The sequence below is a fragment of the Camelus dromedarius genome, chromosome 1, assembly GCF_036321535.1.
Source record: "Camelus dromedarius isolate mCamDro1 chromosome 1, mCamDro1.pat, whole genome shotgun sequence".
Classification (NCBI taxonomy): domain Eukaryota; kingdom Metazoa; phylum Chordata; class Mammalia; order Artiodactyla; family Camelidae; genus Camelus; species Camelus dromedarius.
This window is the reverse complement of record NC_087436.1, coordinates 11,804,452-11,827,717: the sequence shown is the minus strand read 5'-3', so window position 1 is coordinate 11,827,717 and position 23,266 is coordinate 11,804,452. Positions and strand designations below refer to the sequence as shown.

The window sequence follows — 23,266 nt, the reverse complement described above, 5'->3', positions numbered from 1 at the left end:
CCTGCTCCCCAAAGGAAATTTAACTAGAGCAAAGCTGGCGGAGAGACGAGGTAGAGAGATATGAGGCATTTAATTGCACTGCTTAGAACAGTGTAAGAAGCAGATCTATGTCAACAAGTCATCAGGCTCTCGTGTGCAATGCCAGAGCCTCGGATCACACGGAGAACACCCACCGGATGTGACGTCATGGTCTATTCCTTCCACGGAGATGGTTGCGTTGGCAATTGGGTTACCTTGAAGGTCTCGGACAAATCCTTTAACTCCTCGGTGTATCTGTGAAGGTCAAGAAGAACCAAGACATTCATATTAGAAACAACCTAAAAACATGCTTCCTATCAAGCATCTCCTGATTTTCTAGCAAAATACTGCAGATCTCCCTTGTTTAAGAATCAAAATATGCTCCAAAAGTCACTGAATTTTTTTGTGCACTCTTTACTCTGCTTTTTCTCAAGCAGGCAAATGAGAAGTAACCCCCTGAAAACCGGTGTCTTGTTCTGAGTCAAAGACCCTGCAGTATCTTCCAAACCATCAAAACAAAACAAAAAAATGAAACAAAAAAAGTAAGTCTGTTAACTCTGTAAAATAGTTCTGGTCTTCACACATTTCATTGCTTTCTATTATAAATGTGGTCACTTGTGTTTACTTTACATGCCCACTGTCAGTTAACAAGATCTTACATTACAGCCCTTCAATACTTGTTCTTTATAGAGAAAAGGATATATTCTGGGAGTACTTCTTTTTTAATTGAAGTATAGTCAGTTGCAACGTGTCCATTTCTGGTGTACAGCATAGTGTTTCTGTACTGTGAGCACTTTTGCATTAAACCCACTAACGATACTATTTTGGTTGAAAATCCATGGCATGAAAGGTCAGTGAACTTATTAACTGAAAAGTGGGCTTAGAAAGAAAATGAAGGACTTGCTATTGAGAACAAGCCCCTGAATTCAGTTGCCATTTTCAACTAACAATTGCAGAGCAAACTACAGAAACAGGTTTATTTTTAAACATTCAACTGTCAGTATGTATTTGAAGTGACAGAAAGTCACTTAAATTCTTTGAGAAAGTACTGCTTCTGAAATATCAAATGATATTCTATCAAGCTTGGTTACTTAACAAAACATGTCCCACCCCGAAAATGCCCCAGTTACTTTTCACTCAGTCTGGCCCCAGAAAATGAATTTTCTTTTGCTACTAATGATATTTGAATATTTCCTTACAGAAAATAGAATGAGTCTCGTGTGTCCCTTAGTCATGGGGGAATAAATCTGGCCGTGGTATAATGTTCATCAAAGAGATGCCCTTGGTTATCAGCAAATTTTTGTTTTTGCATTTGTTATTTTTTTTTTTAAAGCAAAACTTCTAAAAGTCTATAAAAGTAACACACAATTCTTTTCTCTAAAGGCAATTTACCAATGGTAAAAAGTTATCCATGTTGTCAGTAATAATAAACAATAATTTTAATAGTAACCAGTAGGGTGAGAAGAGAGTAAAGACATCTAGAAAAAAAATTTTTAGGAGCTAGTGACTTTCCTCCAAGACTTACCTATGGATAAGCCAACTAAAATTGAAAAAGACTGAAATTTAGCCAGTGGAAACATAAAAATTCAGCTTTCTGAATGAAATTAACACGGAGAAAGTCAGTGGGATCAGAAACATTGTGGAGATGCATCCATTCATCTTGAGGCACAATAATTTGATATTATCAATACTATAAACCTTAGAGAAATGAAGGTTTGAAATATTCCTCATCGTTGGAAAATAATCACTCCAAAAACATAATTCACCTACATTAGGCACAAATTTGCCCAGTTACTATTTGTGACTTTACTTTCTCTGTCTCTGAAACCCAAGACTTTCTATTACAGTATGCGATTAACAGAGTTAAATAAGTCGGTGCCTATCTCTGAAATGCCAACTGTGGAGCACAACTTTTCTGTCTGAAAAATTCCGCTGCAGTAATAAGTCTCAACCGAAGTGTTACGGGCTGTCACGACTCCACACGAATGCAGACTGGGAAAGACTGTCGTTTCATGGCTCTTGCAAAGGAAATTCCAGAAGTCTGAATTTCACTCATTCCTGCAGAAACTACCATGCTACACTTGTCCTTCCTATCACTCTCTCCCAGGATTCCAGGACATTTCAATCAACCAAAGCTAAAAAAATAAATAAATAAATGAAACCCAGAAGATTCTTCATTGTTGCTAGAATTGTTTGTATCGATAGCCTTTAAATCCTCGAATACTTAAGTGTCACCCAGAGGGTTTGCTGAAATGGCTCTGGGACAGGAAACTCATTTTCAACAAGAACCCAGACAATTCTGATGCAGGTGCCCAGGAACCATTCTTTGACAAATTCTTTGGAAACTTTGAGAACTAGACGGTTCCAAAACTACTGAATGGGAGCGCTTCTTAGCAAACTGTTCACCCTAATTAACTCTGATTCCAGTCCCTACAAACATCCCTGTAAAACCCTGCAAGAGATTTCCTCTCAGCCAGTCACTGAATTAGAGCTCCTAATCACCTATTTTCCACAAGTGGTAAAACTGGTCCATGCTAAGATTTCAGGCCCAGGTGTTCAATTACTAATCACTACCATACTGCTTCACTGTCAAGAAAACAATGTCAGCACAGGACATCTGGCAGTCTCCACTGATCTGTCACCAGCCTTGGGTTCCCTGAACTGGAGCGATCTGTGAGGTGGGCTGTGTGAGTGCATGGTAAACACCACTCTGACTGCTTCTACACAGCCTGCACCACAACACCGAAGTCATACTGACAAGCAGTTAGATAAGTGGGGACACCGGGCAGGCAGGTGGAAGAGAGGGGGGATGGTCAGGGAGATGGCGCTGTGCCCGCCTCCAGCATAAAGGGGCTTTACTTCCTCTAAATGAGTGCTAGCCAGAAACCGGTTAGACCCCAACAGCCACGCCTGCTCAGTACCATAAAGGACTTAACTGGACACAACCCAATGTTCATTGTATTATAGTTAACATTTCAGTTTAGGCACCCCTCCATGGGTTTTTCTGTGTGCATCATGGGTAAGGACATGCACAAAGGGGACGAGCATGACTGAGCACTCCAGGGGCAAGAGCTGTCAATCAATCAAGAGACCCCCTCTAAGCGAGGGTATGAGAGAAGGGGAGACAAAAATCGCTGCTTTTCCTCCCGTGCATCAGCCCGCCTCCCGTTCTTGGGGGTATGCTTTTCCTTTTCTAAATAAATCTTTTAAAAATCTTTCACTACACAACGCACCGTCTCCTGATGGTAAACTTACCTTTCAGATATGACAAGGACTGGGGTCTTTACCTTTTGGGGTGACAATATCAGTGTGGGTCACGGGGATTTGTGGGAAGATCAAGTTCTCCTTCCAAGTGACATAAAACAGAACTGCAGGACCTGGTCCTTCTTCTTTGCAGCTTATTATTATATAAACTGATACAGCTTTTAGATGGATTAATGCAACTGCCACCCTAAATACGACAAGCATTCTCCTTTTTCTGGCGGCACACGTTTGGGTTTTATTTCGCTCTGTATTGCAGGTTTGAACCAAGAAAGAACTTAAGCAGCGGCTGAACTTGTTTTTCAATTGTTGATCGGAGTGATAATCTTATGGACATCAAGTATCATGAGTCTGACAGCATAGCTCCAAGAAACCTTTTCTGAACTCACAGGACTGGGCGAGGGACCCTTCTGTGCACTGCTGCCATTACTCTTTATTTTAGCATTTATCATCCTCTCTTTAATTAGATCTGGATGTCTGAACCCCACTGATACAGAGCCTCATGGAGGGCAGTCACTATCCTCAGTGCCTCACAGGGTGCCTAGGTCACAAAAGCAGCTCAGTAAATTTCTGTTGAGAAAACATGTAAATAACAGGAAAAGCACTGTATCAAGGAAGTCTGCTTTGATATCTAAGCAGAGAACACACCAAACAGGCCCATCTTACTTCCTCTACCCAAAAACACATTTTCTAATTTTGCTCTTAAAAGATTCATCCAAATACAACTCTCCTTAAAGGACATTCTACCGGGGTTCCCACTAAGGTTGCTCCAGGGCCAACATGTTTAGTTTTGTTGTTGAAAAACACCTTTTTATGTTAACATGCAGCAGGATTCCGCCGATTAAAAAAATCCTGCGTAATGGGTGTCCTTTAACCACTGTCTGTCATCAGTGGAGCTATTCCATGATAATTCCTTTCGCTAAGATGTAATATGGATATTTGACATGTGTAAAAGGATTCTCAAGCTGATTTTACACTTTTTACTGCACTGGGTTCATATGCATATGCTTATATGTACATATATATGCCAATAGCTAACATGTCTATTTAATAGCATTTGTTTATGTCAAATTAGTTTAAAAATCAGTCTGGACTATCTGCTAGCACGTGAAACTAACATCAGTCTCCTAGACTTTGGGTGTCAATGGCCACATATGGGATGCAATGTGAAACTGTGAAGGTGCTGCAGGCAAGGAGCAGAGTCCTCAAGTCTTTCCCACCAGCACCGCCCTGGATGCCAGTGTCTCCCTGGCACAGAGGGGTAGGGCTGGCTGGGCACTGGCCTGGGTGGAGTTTGAGTAGGTAGGTATTTTATTCTGACACATGGTGAGATTTCCCCCAAATTCTGTACTGCGACTCTCTCTCTGGTAAAGATCTAAGCGTATGTCATGAGCAGCAATATGGCATGGTAACTCTGGAACTAGAGCTTGGATTCTGGCTGAATGACTTCAGGAAAGCTGCTTAACTTCTCTGTGCCTCTGATTCCTCGTTTTTAATTCAGGGATGATGATGATGGAGAAGACGACAACGATGATGCTACAATTTCCCTCACAGTGTTGTTATAATACTGAAATGAATTAATTATTACATGGAAGACATTTAGAACAATGCCTGGGAAACAGCAAGTGCCCAATAAATGTAAGTTGTCATTATTATTATTATTATTATTATTACCTCAAATCCAGCTGAGTCTAGGGTGAGACAAGTGGGCACAGAATTTAAGGAGGCGTTCACTCTCAGGTGCTGATCCTGTCCCTGCATGACCCTGAGAGTGAAAGGCTCCTTAAATTCTGCATCCTGAGTGGCTCACTTACCTCATTCTAGTCTAGGTCCTGCCCAGGATGCCCAACAGACCCAAGGTGATCAGGGGGAAGGAGGGTCGCCCTTGCTCAGTGCAATATGAAAGAAAACAGGGGTTCTTTCCCCCCCACTCTCGGCAACTCTCCAGTTTAACCAGTTCTTAGCATATTCATGAACCACAACACCTATGACAAATGACAGCCTATTTGAACCACTAATGACACATTTTCCAAATGCCGTGTCCTCATTCTGGGTCCGATGGATTCCCCTAGACTGGGATCCTCTTAGGAGACTATCGTGCACCCGGTTTAAATGCTCTCAAGTCTCTCACTATACGCTGGAGACCGCTTACCTGCTGGATGTAGCTAATGAGGGAGTTCTTGTTATCCTCCCAGTAGCTCTTCAAGGTCTCTTCGGGCGGGAACTTCTCACAGCTAAGCTCCACGGTGATCTCAAAGCAGTTGCTGCTGAGGTAGTTGAAGTCTTGCATTCCTGTCAAAACACCGAATGAAAAGTCAAAACAGGCGTGTGGTGACTAAAACGCTACACAGGCTGTTCTGCTGAACTGAAAGCCAAGGAAAGGTGTACCAGCCAGTGCATTTCAGGGAGACTGTGGGAAACTGCAAGGGAAATCACCTGTCATAAGGGATGGGACCACACACTCGGGAGACAGTTACCACCGCACAGGCACAAACTCTCTCGGGTTCTTAAGCTGTCACTTAGCGCAACGCACTGCCGCTGCAGGGTGCTAGAGCGGTCAGCCACATTCCACGCCGCTGCAAGCAGCTTCCCCGACCACAACAGGGAGTGACTTCATCGAAGCGTGCAACAGGCGTTTCCTACTGTCTCCCCTCCCCAAAGAACCCCAATTTTGGCAATTATCCATGAATAGAGTGCCTTTGTGAAAGTCTAGGAGTCCAATGGAAAAGTTCCAGCACACCACTGGAGCAAAAAATAAAAATAATTCAAGATTGGACACACTGAAGGGAGTAAGAGGAACAGGTTCACTGTATCTGCATCACCCCTTCTCTAAGGTGGCACAGCTTGGTGCCAAAAGAGACCTAATTAGTAACATGAAAACATATGAAAATATACAACACACTGGTAAAGGTAAGTATGTAGTCAGATTCAGACCATTCTAACACTGTAATATGGTTGTGTATTCATCACTTAAGTCTAGTATAAACGTTAAGAAATATTAAAAGTAACTATAGCTACAATCATTTGTTCATGGATACACACAATATGGAAAGATGTACACTGTGACATCAAAATATCATTTTATATGTCACGGGAGGGATGTCAAAGGGTAGACTTTTTGTTTGCAGTCAAAGTTAGGTTGTCGACAACATAAAACCGCCTGTTAAGCTGTAAGATGTTTTATGTAAGCTTCATGGTAACCATAAACCAAAAACCTACAGTAGAGTCAAAAAAGTTGAAGAGAAAGGAATTAAAACAGACCACTGCAGAAAATCATCATTCACAAAGCAAGAGAGCAAGAAGAGAAGAAAGGAATAGGGGAACTGCAAAACAGAAAACAGTAAGATGGTAAGTACTTACCTATCAATAACTATTTTAAATCTAAATTGATTAAATTCTCCAATCAAAAGGCATAGAGTGGCTGAATGGATAAAAAAAAAAAGACCCAACCGTATGCTACCTACAAGAAACTTACTGCAGCTTTAAGAACACACATAGGCTCAAAGTGAAGGGATGGAAAAAGGTGTTCCAGGCTTATGAAACCAAGAGAGAGGAGAGGTAGCCATACTTATCTGAAATACACTTTAAGCCAAAAACTGTAACAAGAGACAAAGAAGGTCATTTTGATAAAGGGGTCAATGCATCAAAGGACATAACTATCAAAAATACATAAGTACTCCACATTGGAGCATCTAAATACATTAAGTAAATACAAATCTGAAGGGAGAAATAGACAACAGTACAATAATGGTAGGGGACTTCAATACCCCACTTTCAATAATGGATAAACAGACCATCCAGACAGAATATGAGTAAGGACACACTGGCCTTGAACTATGCTTCATACCAAATGGACCTAACAGACATACAGAACATACCATCCAACAGCTGTACATTAAACATTCTTCTCAAGCACACATGGAACATTCTCCTGGATAAATCGTATAAATCATAAAGCAAAGCTTATTAGCAAACCAAAGTAGACTGAAGTCATAGAAAGTATCTTTTTCAACCACACTGACACGAAACTAGAAGTCATAACAGGAGGAAAACTGGAAAATTCACAAACGTGTAGAAAAATGAACAACACAATCTCTAACAACCAATGGATCAAAAGGAAACCAAAACATCTTGAACAAATGACAATAGAAATACAACATACCAAAATTTATAGGATGCAGCAAAAGCAGTTTGAAGAGAGGAGTTAATTATGATAAATGCTCACATTAAGAAAAAAGAAATATCTCAAATAAACAATTTAACCCTACACTTTAAAGAACTGGGAAAAGAAAAAAATCAAGCCCAAAGTTAGCAGAAGGAAGGAAATAATAAAGATCAAAGCAGAAATAAATGAAATAGAGATCGAAAAAACAACAGAAAAGATCAATAAATCTAAGAGTTGGTTTTTGAAAATAAAAACAATATAGGCAAACCTTGAGCTAGACTTACCAAGGAAAAAAAGAAGGACTCAAAAAAATAAAAAATTAAAGAGGAGACATTACAGGTAATATCACAGAAATACAAAGGATCAAAAAAGACTACTGTGAACAACTATAAGCCAACAGCTAACCTAGAAGAAATGGATAAATTCCAAGAAATATACAACCAACCAAGACTGAACCATGAAGAAACAGAAAATCTGAAACAGACCAATTACTAGTAAGGATATTGAATCAGTAATCAAAAACTTCCCCAAAAGAAAAGCCCAGGGCCAGATGGTTTCACTGGTAAATTCTACCAAACATTTAAAGAAAAATTAACACCAGTCCATGTCAAACTCAACCAAAACACTGAAGAGGAGGGGACACTCCTAAACTCTTTACAAGTCCAACATTGTGCTGACTCCAAAGTCAGATAGGGAGACTACAGGAAAATTTACAGGTTACTTATTCTGATGCATAGACACAAAAATTCTAAAAACAAACAAACAAAAAAACACTAGCAAACTGAATTCAACAGCACATTAAAAAAAATCATATACCACAATCAAATGAAATTCATCCCTGAGAAGCAAAGGTGGTTAAACATACACAAATCAATAAATACACCACATTAATAGAATGAAAGATAAAAATGATACGATGATCTCAAAAGATGTAGACAAAGCATTTGATAAAATTCAACATTTTTTCATGATAAAAACCCTCAACAGACTGGGTATAAAAGGAACAGATGTTAACACAATAAAGTCCATATATGACAAGCCCATAAGTAAAGTCCATATATGATATGACATCATACTCCATGGTGAAAGATTTAAAGCTTTTACTCTAATAACAAGAAAAAGACAAGAGTGCCTACTCAGCACTCCTATTCAACATAGTACTAGAAAGTCCTAGCCAGAGAAATAAGGCAAGAAATATAAAGACATCCAAGCTGGAAGGGAAGAAGTAAAATTATCTCTGTCTGTAGATGATATGATCTCACATACAGAAAATCCTAAAGACCCCACAGACACAAATACTGTTAGAACTAGTAAGAGAATTTATTACAGTTGCAGGATATCAAACCAACATACAAAAATCAGTTGCATATATATATATGCACATATATATTTATTTATATATATATATAAAAATAAACTATCCAAAAAACAGATAAAGTCATTTACAATAGCATCAAAAACAATAAAATACTTAGGAATAAATTTAACCAAGGAGATGAAAGATTTGTACGCTGTAAGTATGTAGTGGGATCTCACTGATATTTTAATATGCAGTTCTCTATTGATTTATGAAGTTGAGCATCTTTTCATTCGCTAATTTGTCTTCTATATCTCTTCTTTGGTGAGGTGTCTGTTCAGATCCTTTGCCCAATTTTTAACACCTTTATTGTGCTATGATTCCTGTACAGTAAACTGCACATATTTCAGATGTACAATTTGATGAATTTTGATAGATGTATACACCAATAAAACCACCACCACAATCAGGATAGCTCACATTTCCATCACTCCCCAGGAGGTGCAATTTTCAAATTCCCAATTTATCCCTTTCCATCCCCTTTACTCCCTGGTAACCACAAGTTTGTTTTCTATGTCTGTGAATCTGTTTCTGTTTTGTAGATAAGTTCATTTGTGTCCTTTTCTTTAGATTCCACATATAAGTGATATTATATGGTATTTTTTTCTTTCTCTTTCTGGCTTACTTAACTTAGAATGACATTCTCTAGTCCATCCATGTTGTTGCAAATGGCATTATTTTATTCTTTTTTATGGCTGAGTATTATTCTGTTGTGTGTGTATATATATATATATATATGTATATATCACTTCTTTATCCAGTCATCTGATGAACATTTAGGTTGTTTCCATGTCTTAGCTATTCTGAATAGTGCTGCTGTGAACACTGGGGTGCAGGTGTCTTTCTGAATTACAGTTTTCTCCTGATATATGCCCAGGAGTGGGATTGTTGGATCAAATGGTAAGTTTATTTTTAGTTTTTTAAGGAACCTCCATACTGTCCTCCATAGTGGCTGCACCAATTTACTTTCCTACCAACAGTATAGGCGAGTTCCTTTTTCTCTAACCCTCTCTAGCATTTATCATTTGTAGACTTTTAAATGATGGCCATTCTGACTGGTGTGAGGTAATATCTCTTTGTAGTTTTGATTTGCATTTCTCTAACAATTAGTGATGTAGAGCATCTTTTCATGTGCTTGATGGCCATCTGGATGTCTTCTTTGGAGAGATGTCTGTTTAGGTCTTCTGCCCATGTTTCAATTAGGTTGCTTTTTTTTTTTTAAGCTGTACAAGTTGTTTGTATATTTTGGAAATTAGTCCCTTGTTGGTCACATCATTTGCAAATATTTTCTCCCATTCTGTAGGCTGTGTTTTCATTTTGTTTATAGTTTCCTTATCTGTGCCAAAGCTTTTAAGTTTAATTAGATCCCATTTGTTTATTTTTGCTTTTATTTCCATTACTGTAGGAGCTGGTTTGAAAAAATATTGCTGTGATTTATGTCAAAGAGTGTTCTGCCTGTGTTTTCCTCTAGAAGTTTTATAGTATACAGTCTTACATTTAAGTCTTTAATCCACTTTGAGTTTATTTTTGTACACGGTGTTAGAGAATGTTCTGATTTCAGTCTTTTACAGGTAGCTGTCCAGTTTTCCCATCACCCCTTGTTGAAGGGACTGTCTTTCCTCTATTGTACATGCTTGCCTCCTTTGTCATAGATTAATTGACCATAAGTGTGTGGGTTTATTTATGGATATTCTATCCTGTTCCATATTGATCTATGTGTCTGTTTTTGTGACAATACCATAAAGTTTTGATTACTGTAGCTTTGTAGTATAGTCTGAAGTCAGGGAGCGTGATTCCCCCAGCTCCATTCTTCTTTTTCAAGACTGTTTTGGCTATTTGGGGTCTTTTGTATTTTCATACAAATTTTAACTTTTTTTTTGTTCCAGGTCTGTGAAAAATGTCATTGGTAATTTGACAGCCGTTCCATTGAATCTGTATATTGCCTTGATAGTATGGTCATTTTGACAATATTGATTTTTCCAATCCAGGAACACAAGATATCTTTCAAACTGTTTATGCCATCTTCAATTTCTTTCATCAGAGTCTTATGGTTTTTGGAGTACAGGTCCTTTGCCTCCTTGGGTAGGTATTTTATTCTTTTTGGTATGATGGTAAAAGGGATTGTTTCCTTAATTCTTTGTCTGCTATTTTTTCCTAGTGTATAGAAGCGTAACAGATTTCTGTATATTAATTTTGTATCCTTTAACGTTACCAAATTTACTGATGAGCTCTAGGAGTTTTCTGGTCAATTCTTTAGGGTTTTCTATGTATAGTATCATGTCATCCATCAACAGTGACAGTTTGACTTCTTTTCTGATTTGTATTCCCTTTATTTGTCTTCTCTGATTGCTATGTCTAGGACTTCCAAAACTATGTTGAATAAAAGTGGTTAGAGTGGGCATCCTTGTCTTGTCCCTGACCTTAGAGGAAATGCTTTCAGGTTTTCACCATTAAGTATGACGTTAGCTGTGGGTTTGTCATATGCAGCCTTCATTATGTTGAAGTATATTCCCTCTATGCCCACCTTCTGCGGAGTTTTTATCCCAAATCGATGTTGAATTTTATAAAAAGCTTTTCCTGCATCTACTGAGATGATAATATGGTTTTTATTCTTCCATTTGTTAATGTGCTGTATCACATTGATTGATTTGCAGATATTGAAAAATCCTTGCATCCCTGAGATAAATTCCATTTGATCATGGTGTATGATCGTTTTAACGCATTGTTGGAGTCGGTTTGCTACTATTTTGTTGAGGATTTTTGCATGTATGTTCATCAGTGATATTGGCCTGTGATTTTCCCTTTTTGTGATATCTTTGTCTGGTTTTGGTATCAGGATGATGGTGGCCTCATAGAACGAGTTTGGAAGTGTTCCTTCCTCTGCAATTTTTTGGAATAGTTTCAGAAGGAAAGGTGTTAACTCTTCTCTAAATGTTTGGTAGAATTCACCTGTGAAGCCATCTGGTCCTGGACTTTTGTTTGTTGGGGGTTTTAAACTTCCTGATTCAATTTCAGTACTGGTAATTTGTCTGTACACATTTTCTGTTTCTTCCTGGTCCAATCTTGGCAGATGATGACTTTCTAAGAATTTGACCATTTCTTCTAGGTTATCTATTTTATTGGCATATAGTTGATCATAGTAGCCTCTTATGATCCTTTGTATTCCTGTGATGTCAGTTGTAACTTTTCCTTTTTCATTTCTGATTTTATTGATTTGGTCCCTCCTGCCCCCCTTTTCTGACGAATCTGGCTAAAGGTTTATCAATTTAGTTTACCTTTTCAAAGAACCTGCTTTTAGTTTCATTGATCTTTTCTATTGATTTTTTTCAGTCTCTATTTCATTTATTTCTGCTCTAATCTTTTTGATTTCTTCTACTGACTTTGGGGTTTGTTAGTTCTTCTTTATCCAGTTGCTTTAGGTATAAGGTTAGGTTGTTTATTTGAGATTTTTCTTATTTCCTGAGGTAGGCTGGTATCACTATAAAATTCCCTCTTAGAGCTGCTTTTGCTGCATCCCAGAGGTTTTGGATCATTGTGTTTTCATTTTCATTTGTCTCAAAGTATTTTTTGACTTCCTCTTTGATTTCTTCAGTGATCCATTGGTGGTTTAGTAACATATTGTTTACTCCACATGTTTACTCCATATTGCAAACTCCAAGTGTTTACAGTTTTTGCAGGGTTTTTTTGTTTGTTTGTTTTTGGTAGTTGATTCCTATCCCTCAGCATTGTGGTTGGAAAAGATGCTTGGTACGATTTCAATTTTCTTAAATTTACTGAGGCAGAGGCTTGTTTTGTGGGACAACTTGTGACCGATTCTGAAAAATGTTTCACATGCATTTGAGAAGAATGTGTATTCTGTTGCTTTTGGATGGAATGCTCTATGGATATCAATTAAGTCCATCTGGTGTCATTTAGGGACTGTATTTCCTTTTTGATTTTCTGTCTGGATGATCTGTCCATTGATGTAAGTGGGGTGTTATGGTCCCCCACTATTATAATGTTATTGTTGATTTCTTTTTATGTTTTACATCTATTAACAATTGCCTTATATATTGAGGTGCTCCCACGTTGGGTGCGTATATATTTACAATTCTTCTGTCTTCTTGGATTGATCACTTGAGAGTTATGTAGTGTCCTTCTTTGTCTCTTGTAGCAGTCTTTATTTTAAAATCTATTTTGTCTGATATAAGTATTGCTACTCCAGCTTTCTTTTGGTTTCTGTTTGCATGGAATATTTTTTTCTATCCCCTCACTTTCAGCCTCCATATGTCTCTAGCTCTGAAGTGGGTCTCTTGTAGACAGCATATAAATGGGTCTTGTTTTTGTATCCATTCAGCCAGTCTATGTCTTTTGGTTGGAACATTTCATCCATCTACATTTGAGGTAATTATTGATACATATGTTCTTATTGCCATTTTGTTCACTGTTTGGTTTATTTTTAGGTCTTTTTTTTTTTTCTCTCTCTTTCTTCTTTTTGTTCTCTATTCTTGTGGTTTGATGGCTGTAGAGTTACATTGGTTTGTGGTTACCATAAGGTTTTGGTATAGAAATCTATAAATATAAATGATTGTTTTAAGTTGCTGATCTTTTAATTTCAAATGCATTTTAGATGCCCATTTTTAATAGGGTTGTTTATTTTCTTGTTGCTGAACTTTTTTGGATACTAGTCTTTGGTTATAGCTGTGTTTCGCAAAGATCTTCTCCCAGTCTGTGGCTTATCTTTTCAGTTCTTAAAAGTACCCTTCCAGAACAGAATGCTGGTGTTAATGGATTTTCTCTGTAATCTCCAAACAGAGCAGCATTTTGCAGACGTCGTGCTCAGTGAGGAATTTCTCAACCTCGACACTGAGCAAGTGTGCAGCTTAATCTCGAGCGACAAATTTACCATTTCCTCAGGAGAGAAGGTGAGAGTAGTTTTCTTTTCGCAGTGTACAGTGACACCGTATTTTTCCTTTCTTTTGCTTTGTTTTGTAACTTTGTGATCCTGTATGTGTAGTGACAGCCAGTGATCTTTGAGCTGGAAGTTGAGAAACGCAGCCAGTTGACTAGTCGGTTGTGTAAATGACTGTGTGTCCTCACTCCTGAGGAGCTTCCCGAAATCGTCAGACACTGGGGTTTTGTACTTGACCCACAGCAGGAGCCTGCAAATATTAAACAGTCTGAAACAGGGGCCTTTGGGGAACTGGCATTCTCCCCACAGCTAGACACCTGAAAGAATTGTGATGTAAACACAATGTTCTCAAGCCAAGTGATTTCACCACCTTGTGAGTTGGAAGAAGTCACCCAGGGTAGCCAAGTTTAGCTACTCCAGACTGAGCCTCTTCCTTTAGATTTAGCCCTTGAGGCTCACATCCCACCCTTCCCAGGCTTCTCTCCCCTTCAGAGCCTGTGCAGCTGCTTCGTCTGGTTGGGGCCTCTGTCTCTCTGCACCTGAGGTTGCCTTTGTCAGCCACCCGATCACTGGAGAGAGAAGCTTCTCTTCATGGGTTTATTCTTTCAGTAGGTTTTGTAGCCTGTGGAAATCAGGGCACAAAAGCTTATGAACACGCTGCATTTGGAGGAAGTGAAACGAGTTTTTCCTTTGTATGTCTTGCATTTAAAATTGTATAAACTTTAGCTCTCTTCCCCAAGGATATTCATCCTGCTTGGGGGCAATAAGACACATTTCCTCTAATAGTTTTCATAAGAAAAATTATGGGAAAGTGTTTGGGAGATGTACAATCTTAGCATCCTAGAAATACAGAGGAGAGGAAGACACTACTATTTGTATTTAATGGACACACTTTGAGTGCCTACTGTGTGGCAGACACTGTCGTGGAGTGCTAGATATGAGAAGATTAACAAAATAAAATTCTTTACTCATGACTAGAGGAACAGCCAGTGAGGTAACAGATGATCACAGACTGCTGTGGGGCCCAGTAGGAGCATTTAATCATTCCTGGGATAGAGATGGGAGGTCAGCGCGGCTCAGATGTGTGATGCAAGTTTTTAAAAGAGAATATGAGTTTGCCAGCAAAATAGGGGTGGGTAAGAATCAGAAGGGCAGTCCAGGCAGAGAGAACAGAATATGTAAGTGTAAAAGGTGTGAGAGAATGAGTGCATTCAGTTGGTTCGGTGAGATTAGAGTTCAGACCGTGTTGGCAGAGTGGTAGGAGATAAAATGGGAAGATGACATAAGGTACCTTCTCAGCCACATCAAAGAAAGTTGATTTTATCCCAGTGATGATGAGGCTGTGACAGGAGGAGGATGGCATGATGATAGCTGCACTGTGGAAATGTCACAGAAGCTGTTCTGGTTTTCTCCTGCTGTGTAACAACCATCCCAAAATGTAGAGACACGAAATAACCATATTATTATGCTCACAATACATGGGCAGGATTCATACAGGGCACATGGGGACAGCTTGTCTCTGCTCCCCAGTGCCCAGGGCTGCAGCTGGGCTGGCTTGAAAGGCTGGAGACATGGCTCTGGTGTGGTTCTCCTGGAGCATATATCTGAGGCATCAGTCCTTCTGCACATGGTGTCTTGTGTGCCTGGAACATCCAGGGTGGTCCCTTCACTCGCTTGTCTGGCTCCTGGGCTGGGGCTGGTTGGCATCTCTCTCCCTTTCCCTCTCCCCTTCCTCTCTGTGACTAGCTTGGGTCTCTTTATAGCTTGTCATCTCCAGTAATCAGCCTTCTTACATGACTTCTGGCTTCCCCCAAATGAGCATTTCAAGAGACCAGAGAGAAAGCTGAAAGGTGTCTTATGACCCAGCTTCAGAAGCCCCACAGCGCCGCCTCCACCACCACCTGTGGGCTACCCAGGGCCAGCTCCCACTCCCTGGGGGCGGGCACTCGTAAGGTGTGGAGACCACAGAGGTGTTTAGTAAGGACCGTTTCTGGAGAGTGGCTACCAAGTAGTTCTGTGCAGAGTGGACCAAAAGTGGGGCGAGGGTCAGACAAGAGGACACTGGAGTTACCAGAGAGCACAGGATCTGATGTAGGGTGGTAGAAACAGGAGTGGAGAAGAGAGGGCAGAGCTGAGAAGCAGTGAGGAGCCGGGACTGAGAGGACCCTCTGTCTCTAGCATCTGGCATATAGACATACTCAAGTGTTGACTGAATTAATTAAAGAGGCATGTTAATTATAGTGTAGACAATTTTTTTAGTTTCTTGCTCTACTCCTACATCAAAATTTCTCCTAGTTATCCATTTATGTATCATCAAACATTTTCTACAACCCTTTAAAGATTATTGGGTTATATATTCATCAGTCTGGAAAGAAATACTCCATATTAGCTTATTAGCTTTCCCATAGTTATATGCTGTAATGCCCTTAGAATCTAGATTTTTTAATTCAAAATATTACATTTAGTACATTCTACTATTGTGACAAGAGTTAATCTAGTCTATAGACCCTCAATTTAGAAGTATCTGGTCCAACATTTGTTTGTATGTTTCCTGAGGAAAAAGCCAAAAATGAGTTGTTGTTAAGAGTGCATGATTTTCTTTCCAGATATCACTTTGTTTTATTATCTTGGGTGCTTTATTCAAAAGGGACTTGAGATTTTAATCTAAGTAAGTAGAGCCAAATTCAGTTTGGAAAGATTGTCAACAGCGAATTAGATCATACATCATCAGATCATCACTGCTACCATTAAAGTTCAGGAAGATTAGATAATGTACTTGGTGAAATGCTTAGTGAATACAAGTGAAAAGTACTAATTACATAAAAGTACTTATTAAAGTACCTACCAAATTAAAAGTAGATCTATCATATGATCCAGCAATCCCACTTCTGGATGTATATCCAGAGGAAATACAAGCAGAATCCTGAAGAGATACCTGCATTCTCGTGTTTGCTGCAGCGTTTTTCACAGTAGCCAAGATGTGGAGGCAACTGAGTGTCCATCAGTGGATGAAAGGATAGAGGAGAAGTGGTATATACATGCCATGGGATGTTATTCAGCCATAAAAAGAAGAAAACCTTCCATTTGTGACAACATGGATGGACCTTGAGGGCATTATGCTATGTGAAATTAGTCAGAGAAACACACATACTGTGTGATCTCACTTGTATGCAGACTCTAAATAAGTAGAACTCATAGAAACAAAGTAGAGTGGTGGTTACCAGGCGCTGGGGGTGGGGGAATTGAAGGGATGTCAGTCAAAGGGTACCATCTTCTAGTTATAAGATGAGTAAGTTCTAGACATGTAATGTACAGCATGGTGACTACAGTTAACAATACTGTATTACATACTCGAAAGTTGCTGAGGGTAGATCATTAATGTTCTCACCACAAAACAAGAAAAATGTCTATTATTTCAGGTGAGAGATGTATTACCCACCTTACTGTGGTCATCACTTTGCAATACATACATGTTTCAAATCACTATATTGTACACCTTAAACTTACATAATGTTATATGTTAATTAATTTCAATAAAGTTGGAAAAAATAATAAAATCGTTAAAATGATAAATAAATACTACTAAAAAGTTTTAAAAAGAAGACAACAGGGTAAAAGACTGATCATTGCTGGCCTCCTAGTGAATGTGTGTTCCCTTAAGCCTATCTTTCTATCAACGAAGAGCTTGGAGATCATGTAAGATGTAAGGTATGTTATGTAAGCTGATCTGACACACTCTTCTGTTCCTTAAGTCCAACCAGGACCACAGTGTACTTCTGACAGACTGGGTGTCTTGATATCATACTATGTATTAATTCAACAATCACTGACTATCTTAGGTATAAGACATAATGATAATAATACTTCAAATTGCACCAAAGAGAAGATCTGAATCCAGAATAATTTCAATTTGAACCTAATCTAAATGATTAGTGGATGCTGTTGGTGCCTATAGGATCGCTTTCACTGAGCTCGGACACCCTTCCCCAAACTGCTATGAGTGTTGGCTGTTTAGAGAGAAAAACAAAAATGAAAACACAATGAGGCACAGAGAAAGGAGTTTTAAGAGAGAAGTTTATAGTAATACATGCTTACCTCAGGAAACAAGAAAAATCTCAAATAAATAACCTAACCTTACAAAGTTAGTAGAGGGTAAGAAATCGTATCACAGCAGAAATAAATTCGACAGTGACTTTAAAAAAAAACAACAGAAAAGATCAATGAAACTAAAAGCCTGTTCTTTAAAAAGATAAAATTGATAAACCTTTCGCCAGATTCATCAAAAAAGGGGGGCGGGAGGGACCAAATCAATAAAATCAGAAATGAAAAAGGAAAAGTTACAACTGACATCACAGGAATACAAAGGATCATAAGAGGCTACTATGAACAACTATATGCCAATAAAATAGATAACCTAGAAGAAATGGACAAATTCTTAGGAAGTCATAATCACCAAGATTGGACCAGGAAGAAACAGAAAATGTGTACAGACAAATTAGGAGCACTGAAATTGAATCAGGAATTCTAAAACTCCCAACAAACAAAGTCCAGGACCAGATGGCTTCACAGGTGAATTCTACCAAACATTTAGAGAAGAGTTAACACCTTTCCTTCTGAAACTATTCCAAAAAATTGCAGAGGAAGGAATACTTCCAAACTCGTTCTATGAGGGCACCATCATCCTGATACCAAAACCAGACAAAGATATCACAAAAAGGGAAAGTCACAGGCCAGTATCACTGATGGACATACATGCAAAAATCCTCAATAAAATTCTAGCAAACCGACTCCAACAATACACTAAAAGGATCGTACATGAGGATCAAATGAGATTTATCTCAGGGATGCAAGGATTTTTCAATATCTACAAATCAATCAAAGTAATACAGTAATCAAAACAGTATGGCACTGTTATAAAAACAGACACATAGGTAAATAGAACAGAATAAGAGCTCAGAAACAAACCCATGTACTTACGGCCAACTAATGTATGACAAAGGAGGTAAGAATATATAATATTGAAAAGATTGTCTTTTCTCTGAGCGGAGCTGGGGAAAATTGGACAGCTACATGTAAAAGAATGAAATTGGAACATTTTCTAATACCATATACAAAAATAAACTCAAAATGGATTAAAGAGCTAAATGTAAGGCCTGAAACCAATAAAACTCCTAGAAGGAAACATAGAACAATCTTTGACATAAGTTGTAGCAATATTTTTTTGGATCTGCCACCTCAGGCAAAGGAAACAAAAGCAAAAATAAACAAGTGGGATCTAATTAAACCTAAAAGTTTTGCACAGCAAAGGAAACCACTGACAAAGCAAAAAGACAACTTACAGAATGGGAAAAAATATTTTCAAATGATATGACTGATAAGGGGCTAATATCCAAAATATATAAATAGCTTAAACAACTCAACATCAAAAACCCAAGCACCTCAATTAAAAAATGAGCAGAAGACCTGAAAAGACATTTTTCCAAAGAAGAAATACAGATGGCCAACAGGCAAATGAAAAAATGCTCAACATCATTAATCATCATAGAAATGCAAATGAAAACCACAAGGAGGTATCACCTCACTATCATCAGAAAGAACACAAATAACCAACGATGGCAACAATGTGGAGGAAAGGGAACCCTCCTACAGTGTTGGTGGGAATGTAAATTGGTAAAGTGGTGTAGCTACTATGAAAACAGTATGGAGGTTTCTCAAAAACCTAAAAATAGAACTACCATGTGACCCAGCAATTTGGCTATATTTCCTTGGTATATAGCCAAAAAACAAAAACAAAAACACTAATTCAAAAAGACACAGGCACCCTAATATCCCTAGCAGCATTATTTACAATTGCCAAGATGTGGAAGCAACCTAAGTGTCCAACAACAGATAAATTGATTAAGAAGATGTGGTGTATGTATGTGTATGTGTGTGTATACATACATATATATATATAATGGAATACTACTCAGTTATAAAAAGGAATAAAAATTTGCCATTTGCAACAACATGGATGGACTTGGAGAGTATTAACCTCAGTGAAATAAGTTAGAGAAAGACAAACACTGTATGATATCAGTTATACGTGGAATCTAAAAAATAAAACAAACCAGTGGATATAGCAAAAAAGAAAACAGACTCATGGATATAGAGAACAAACTAGTGGTTACCAGTGGGCAGAGGGACAAGGGAAGGGGCAAGATAGGGGTAGGTAATTAGGAGGTACAAACTACTATGTATAAAATAAATGAGCTACAAGGATATATTGCATAGCACAGAATATAGCCCACATTTTATAATACCCATAAATTCAGAACAACTTTTAAAAATTATGAACCACCATGTTGTGTACCTGTAACATATAATGCTGTACATCAACTATACCTCAATTTTTAAAAAACAGAATAGATATATATCATAAAGAAAAAAATCAGGAATAATATTTTTCTCAGGGCCTAATTCAACAACAACAACAATAAAAGCAAATTAAATAAATTAATCCTATAATTAGCTACTGCTGCTACTGTCCTAACTAATCCTTCTTTTCACTTCCAGGTGAACCATAAAAAATTGCTCTTAGGCAGAGGGGAAAAATACATATCAACATCTTGACACTTCATTCTTCATCCTTGGTAGAGGTGATACCACACAGCTGTAAGTGGTCGAGGCAACCAGAAAAATGAGAACTCTGCAAAATCCACACAGGAACAGAGAGCCAGGAGGGCTGCCTTGGTGGCTAGAGACGCCCCCTCCAGCTGTGCTGCGCGTGGGCTTTTGCCTTTTCAGAACTGTTAAAAGGTGCAGAGCGTCCTGATCTACCATTAGCGCTTACCGCCGTAGTGAATACAAAATAAATATTCCGTATCATGTAGTCCCCATTATCCTACCATTAAACAAGCACAAAAAGGTATTGGACCAAGGTATGCTAAAGTCCAAAGTCTGCCGTCTAAAATACACCTTTACCTGCAGGTAAAGCATGACTAACACGCAATCAGGATGCTTCATTATTCTCTAAGGCCAGAATTTGAAAAGTAGGGTAATTAACGATGTTCGATTTACAGTTTTCCAGTGGACGTCTTCAGTTCGTTTCCTATAGCTCTTCAGCTAGCATCTTGATTTTTAAAAATCAACAACAACAAAAAACCCGTAGACAGCAATCATTCATGCTGACTAATTTTAATGAATGAACTACAGGTTCAGTCTATTTCTTAATAACTGAGGAGGACTGAAGTCTCTCTAAATATAAATGGTAATTATTTTAAAGCCGCTAATCACATCCTCAAAAGAGCGAAACGGAGTCTCACCGCCAGGCACGCTGTACCACGCGGCGCCATTGGTGGTTCCCTCCACGAAGCTGCTGTCGTCATCATTCTTGCGACACGGGGGCCGGTCCGGGTCCGACATCGGGGGGTTAAAGGACGAGTACGCCCGCGCCAGGCTCTGGAAGATGTCGTCATCAGGGCAGGAACTATACTCATGGGCACTGCCTAGAAATAATAAACCCACAAGCTGAAGATCTAACCTGTTCTCAGAAACAACATTTAGTACATATATGTAAACTTTAAAAAAAAAAAAAAGTGCAGTATACAGTATATATGTATTTATATGCAATATATTGTGTATGTAGAGTCAAACTATAATAAAAAAAATTTTAATAAAGAAAAAGAAAATAAACCCACAAGGCTAAAGAAATTGAGCCAGACTAAGGAGCACTGCATATTTTCTGAAGAGTGATTTAGTGTTATCTCTTGCTGATGTATTTTTTAGCTACATCACTATGCAAAAGGAGCACTCAACAATTAAGTTTTAGGTTATTTAACATCCACTCCTAATATCACAAAGTAGAAATTGGGTAGAATGTACATTCTACTTATGAAATGGGAAGCCTCACAAGAAAAGGTGGCAAGCTCATGGTAAACTGGACCTGGGAAGGCAGTAAGGAGGGTTTCATTGTTAGCTCTTAATTTTAAAAATGTACCTGTACCCTCCCCCCCAAAAAAGGACAGTGGTTTACAAATTATCAAAAAAATGTTTTTAATAGACCTGGACCAACCTCATAGGCACTATGAACCACTCTTACACATGATTCTCAGTATGAGTTTAGAGTTTTTAAAGTCTCCCATGTGCATTACTGAAATACATAATATCTATTTTGATATATAGTATTCTTATTCTGTATTACAAAATATGCCAGTCTTTTAAATTTCCCAGCTATTGACAAACCACAAAATCTCCAAACTTTAAGGACGTTTTACCAAAGACTCTTCAAAAGTCAAAGTTTCCAATACCTAAAAAGTATTATCCTGTGTTTACAAAGACCTAACTCTTCCAAGGCCCCTGAGAATTGATCCAAAGCACGAAATTTCCTGAAGCAATAGCAATTAAGCTGAAAATATCTATCTGGTTAAAGTTTGCCGTGCCTGAAGCTTCACTGAACCTAATTAAAGAAAAGCAAGCATCACTGCCCCTCCCTGACACCACCAAGAAACAAGTTCCAAATGCAAAAGTGTGAGTGCAGGTAAGACACACATGGAGATATAAATGGGCCCCAATCAGGCACCAAAAGGCTGCCTCCACTTTTAAGCCATCTTGTACACAAACCTATATAAATTCTATTATTTTTCCATTTTACCAGGGACCAAGATTGACCCAAGTTCACGACTTCTGTTTTCTCCCTTTTTCTTACCTAAGTATTCTTCAAGATCACATTTCTCTTCAAACTAAACTTTTTCAAAAGTTACAGTCTTTTCCTGCCAGATATATATGCCAATGCCACACTGCATAGTTAGGGGATGTTCCTGTTCAGCGGATGTATTTCTACAGGCAAAATCACTTACTGGCGAGTCCCATAAAAGAATATTATAGAAATCATCCAATAAACCCTCATAAAGTAATTGTAAACCTTGAACCAATTAGAGAAGCAGGAAGAATACCTACCACTCCGTGTCTCATCATATGGGTAATTGGCCACGAGGTCTCCTCCATGCAGATTGGCCGAGAGCACAAAAGGAATATCCATAATCCAATGAATGACAGCCTTGGTCTCAGGAGCAAGCTGTATTAAAGATTAGAGATTAAAAGGATTATAAATGTGGCAATCATTGGTGGAATCACTCCACAGAAAAGACACAGAAAAGGTGAAAACAAGAACAAAAACCAACAACTGAAAGCTGGTCATATTCCAAGCATTTTGTGACTGTTTTCTTAGGAAGAAAAAAAAAAAAGTGCAGTATTCCCCATGTCTATCTTTCTCAAACTTATAAGGAAAAAAATTTCAATAGTGTTTATATTTCCTTAGAAGTTCTACTTTTATGGGCTGCCAGCTTTCTTTCTTTGTAACTTGAAAACTAGCATACATATCATTTACAAATTTGGGGACATTTCCATCTGATCTTTGTTAATAATAACTAAGGATAAAACAAGGAGAAAAGAAAATAGTTGAACCACAGAAGAGGGTTCTTTCTTTATGGTGGTTCAACTCTAGAAACATGTGGTCGATTTTATTTCCAGTTTTTGCTTACTATTTTTCCAATTCCCTTCAACTATTTCAAACATTGTTCCTATAAAAAAATTA

At 38.3% G+C, this 23,266-nt stretch overlaps 1 protein-coding gene across 1 annotated transcript in view; it reads right to left on the bottom strand.

The window, feature by feature from the left end:
* Nucleotides 1-23,266, bottom strand: part of CPE (carboxypeptidase E) — a 118,733-nt gene that overhangs the window by 5,423 nt on the left and 90,044 nt on the right. Inside the window, exons 4-7 of the mRNA XM_010980308.3 lie at nucleotides 22,630-22,747; nucleotides 20,997-21,179; nucleotides 5,432-5,571; nucleotides 174-273 (exon numbers count right to left, since the gene is read on the bottom strand). Coding sequence (XP_010978610.3) covers nucleotides 174-273; nucleotides 5,432-5,571; nucleotides 20,997-21,179; nucleotides 22,630-22,747 — 541 coding nt within the window. The remainder of the gene's footprint in view (nucleotides 1-173; nucleotides 274-5,431; nucleotides 5,572-20,996; nucleotides 21,180-22,629; nucleotides 22,748-23,266) is intronic.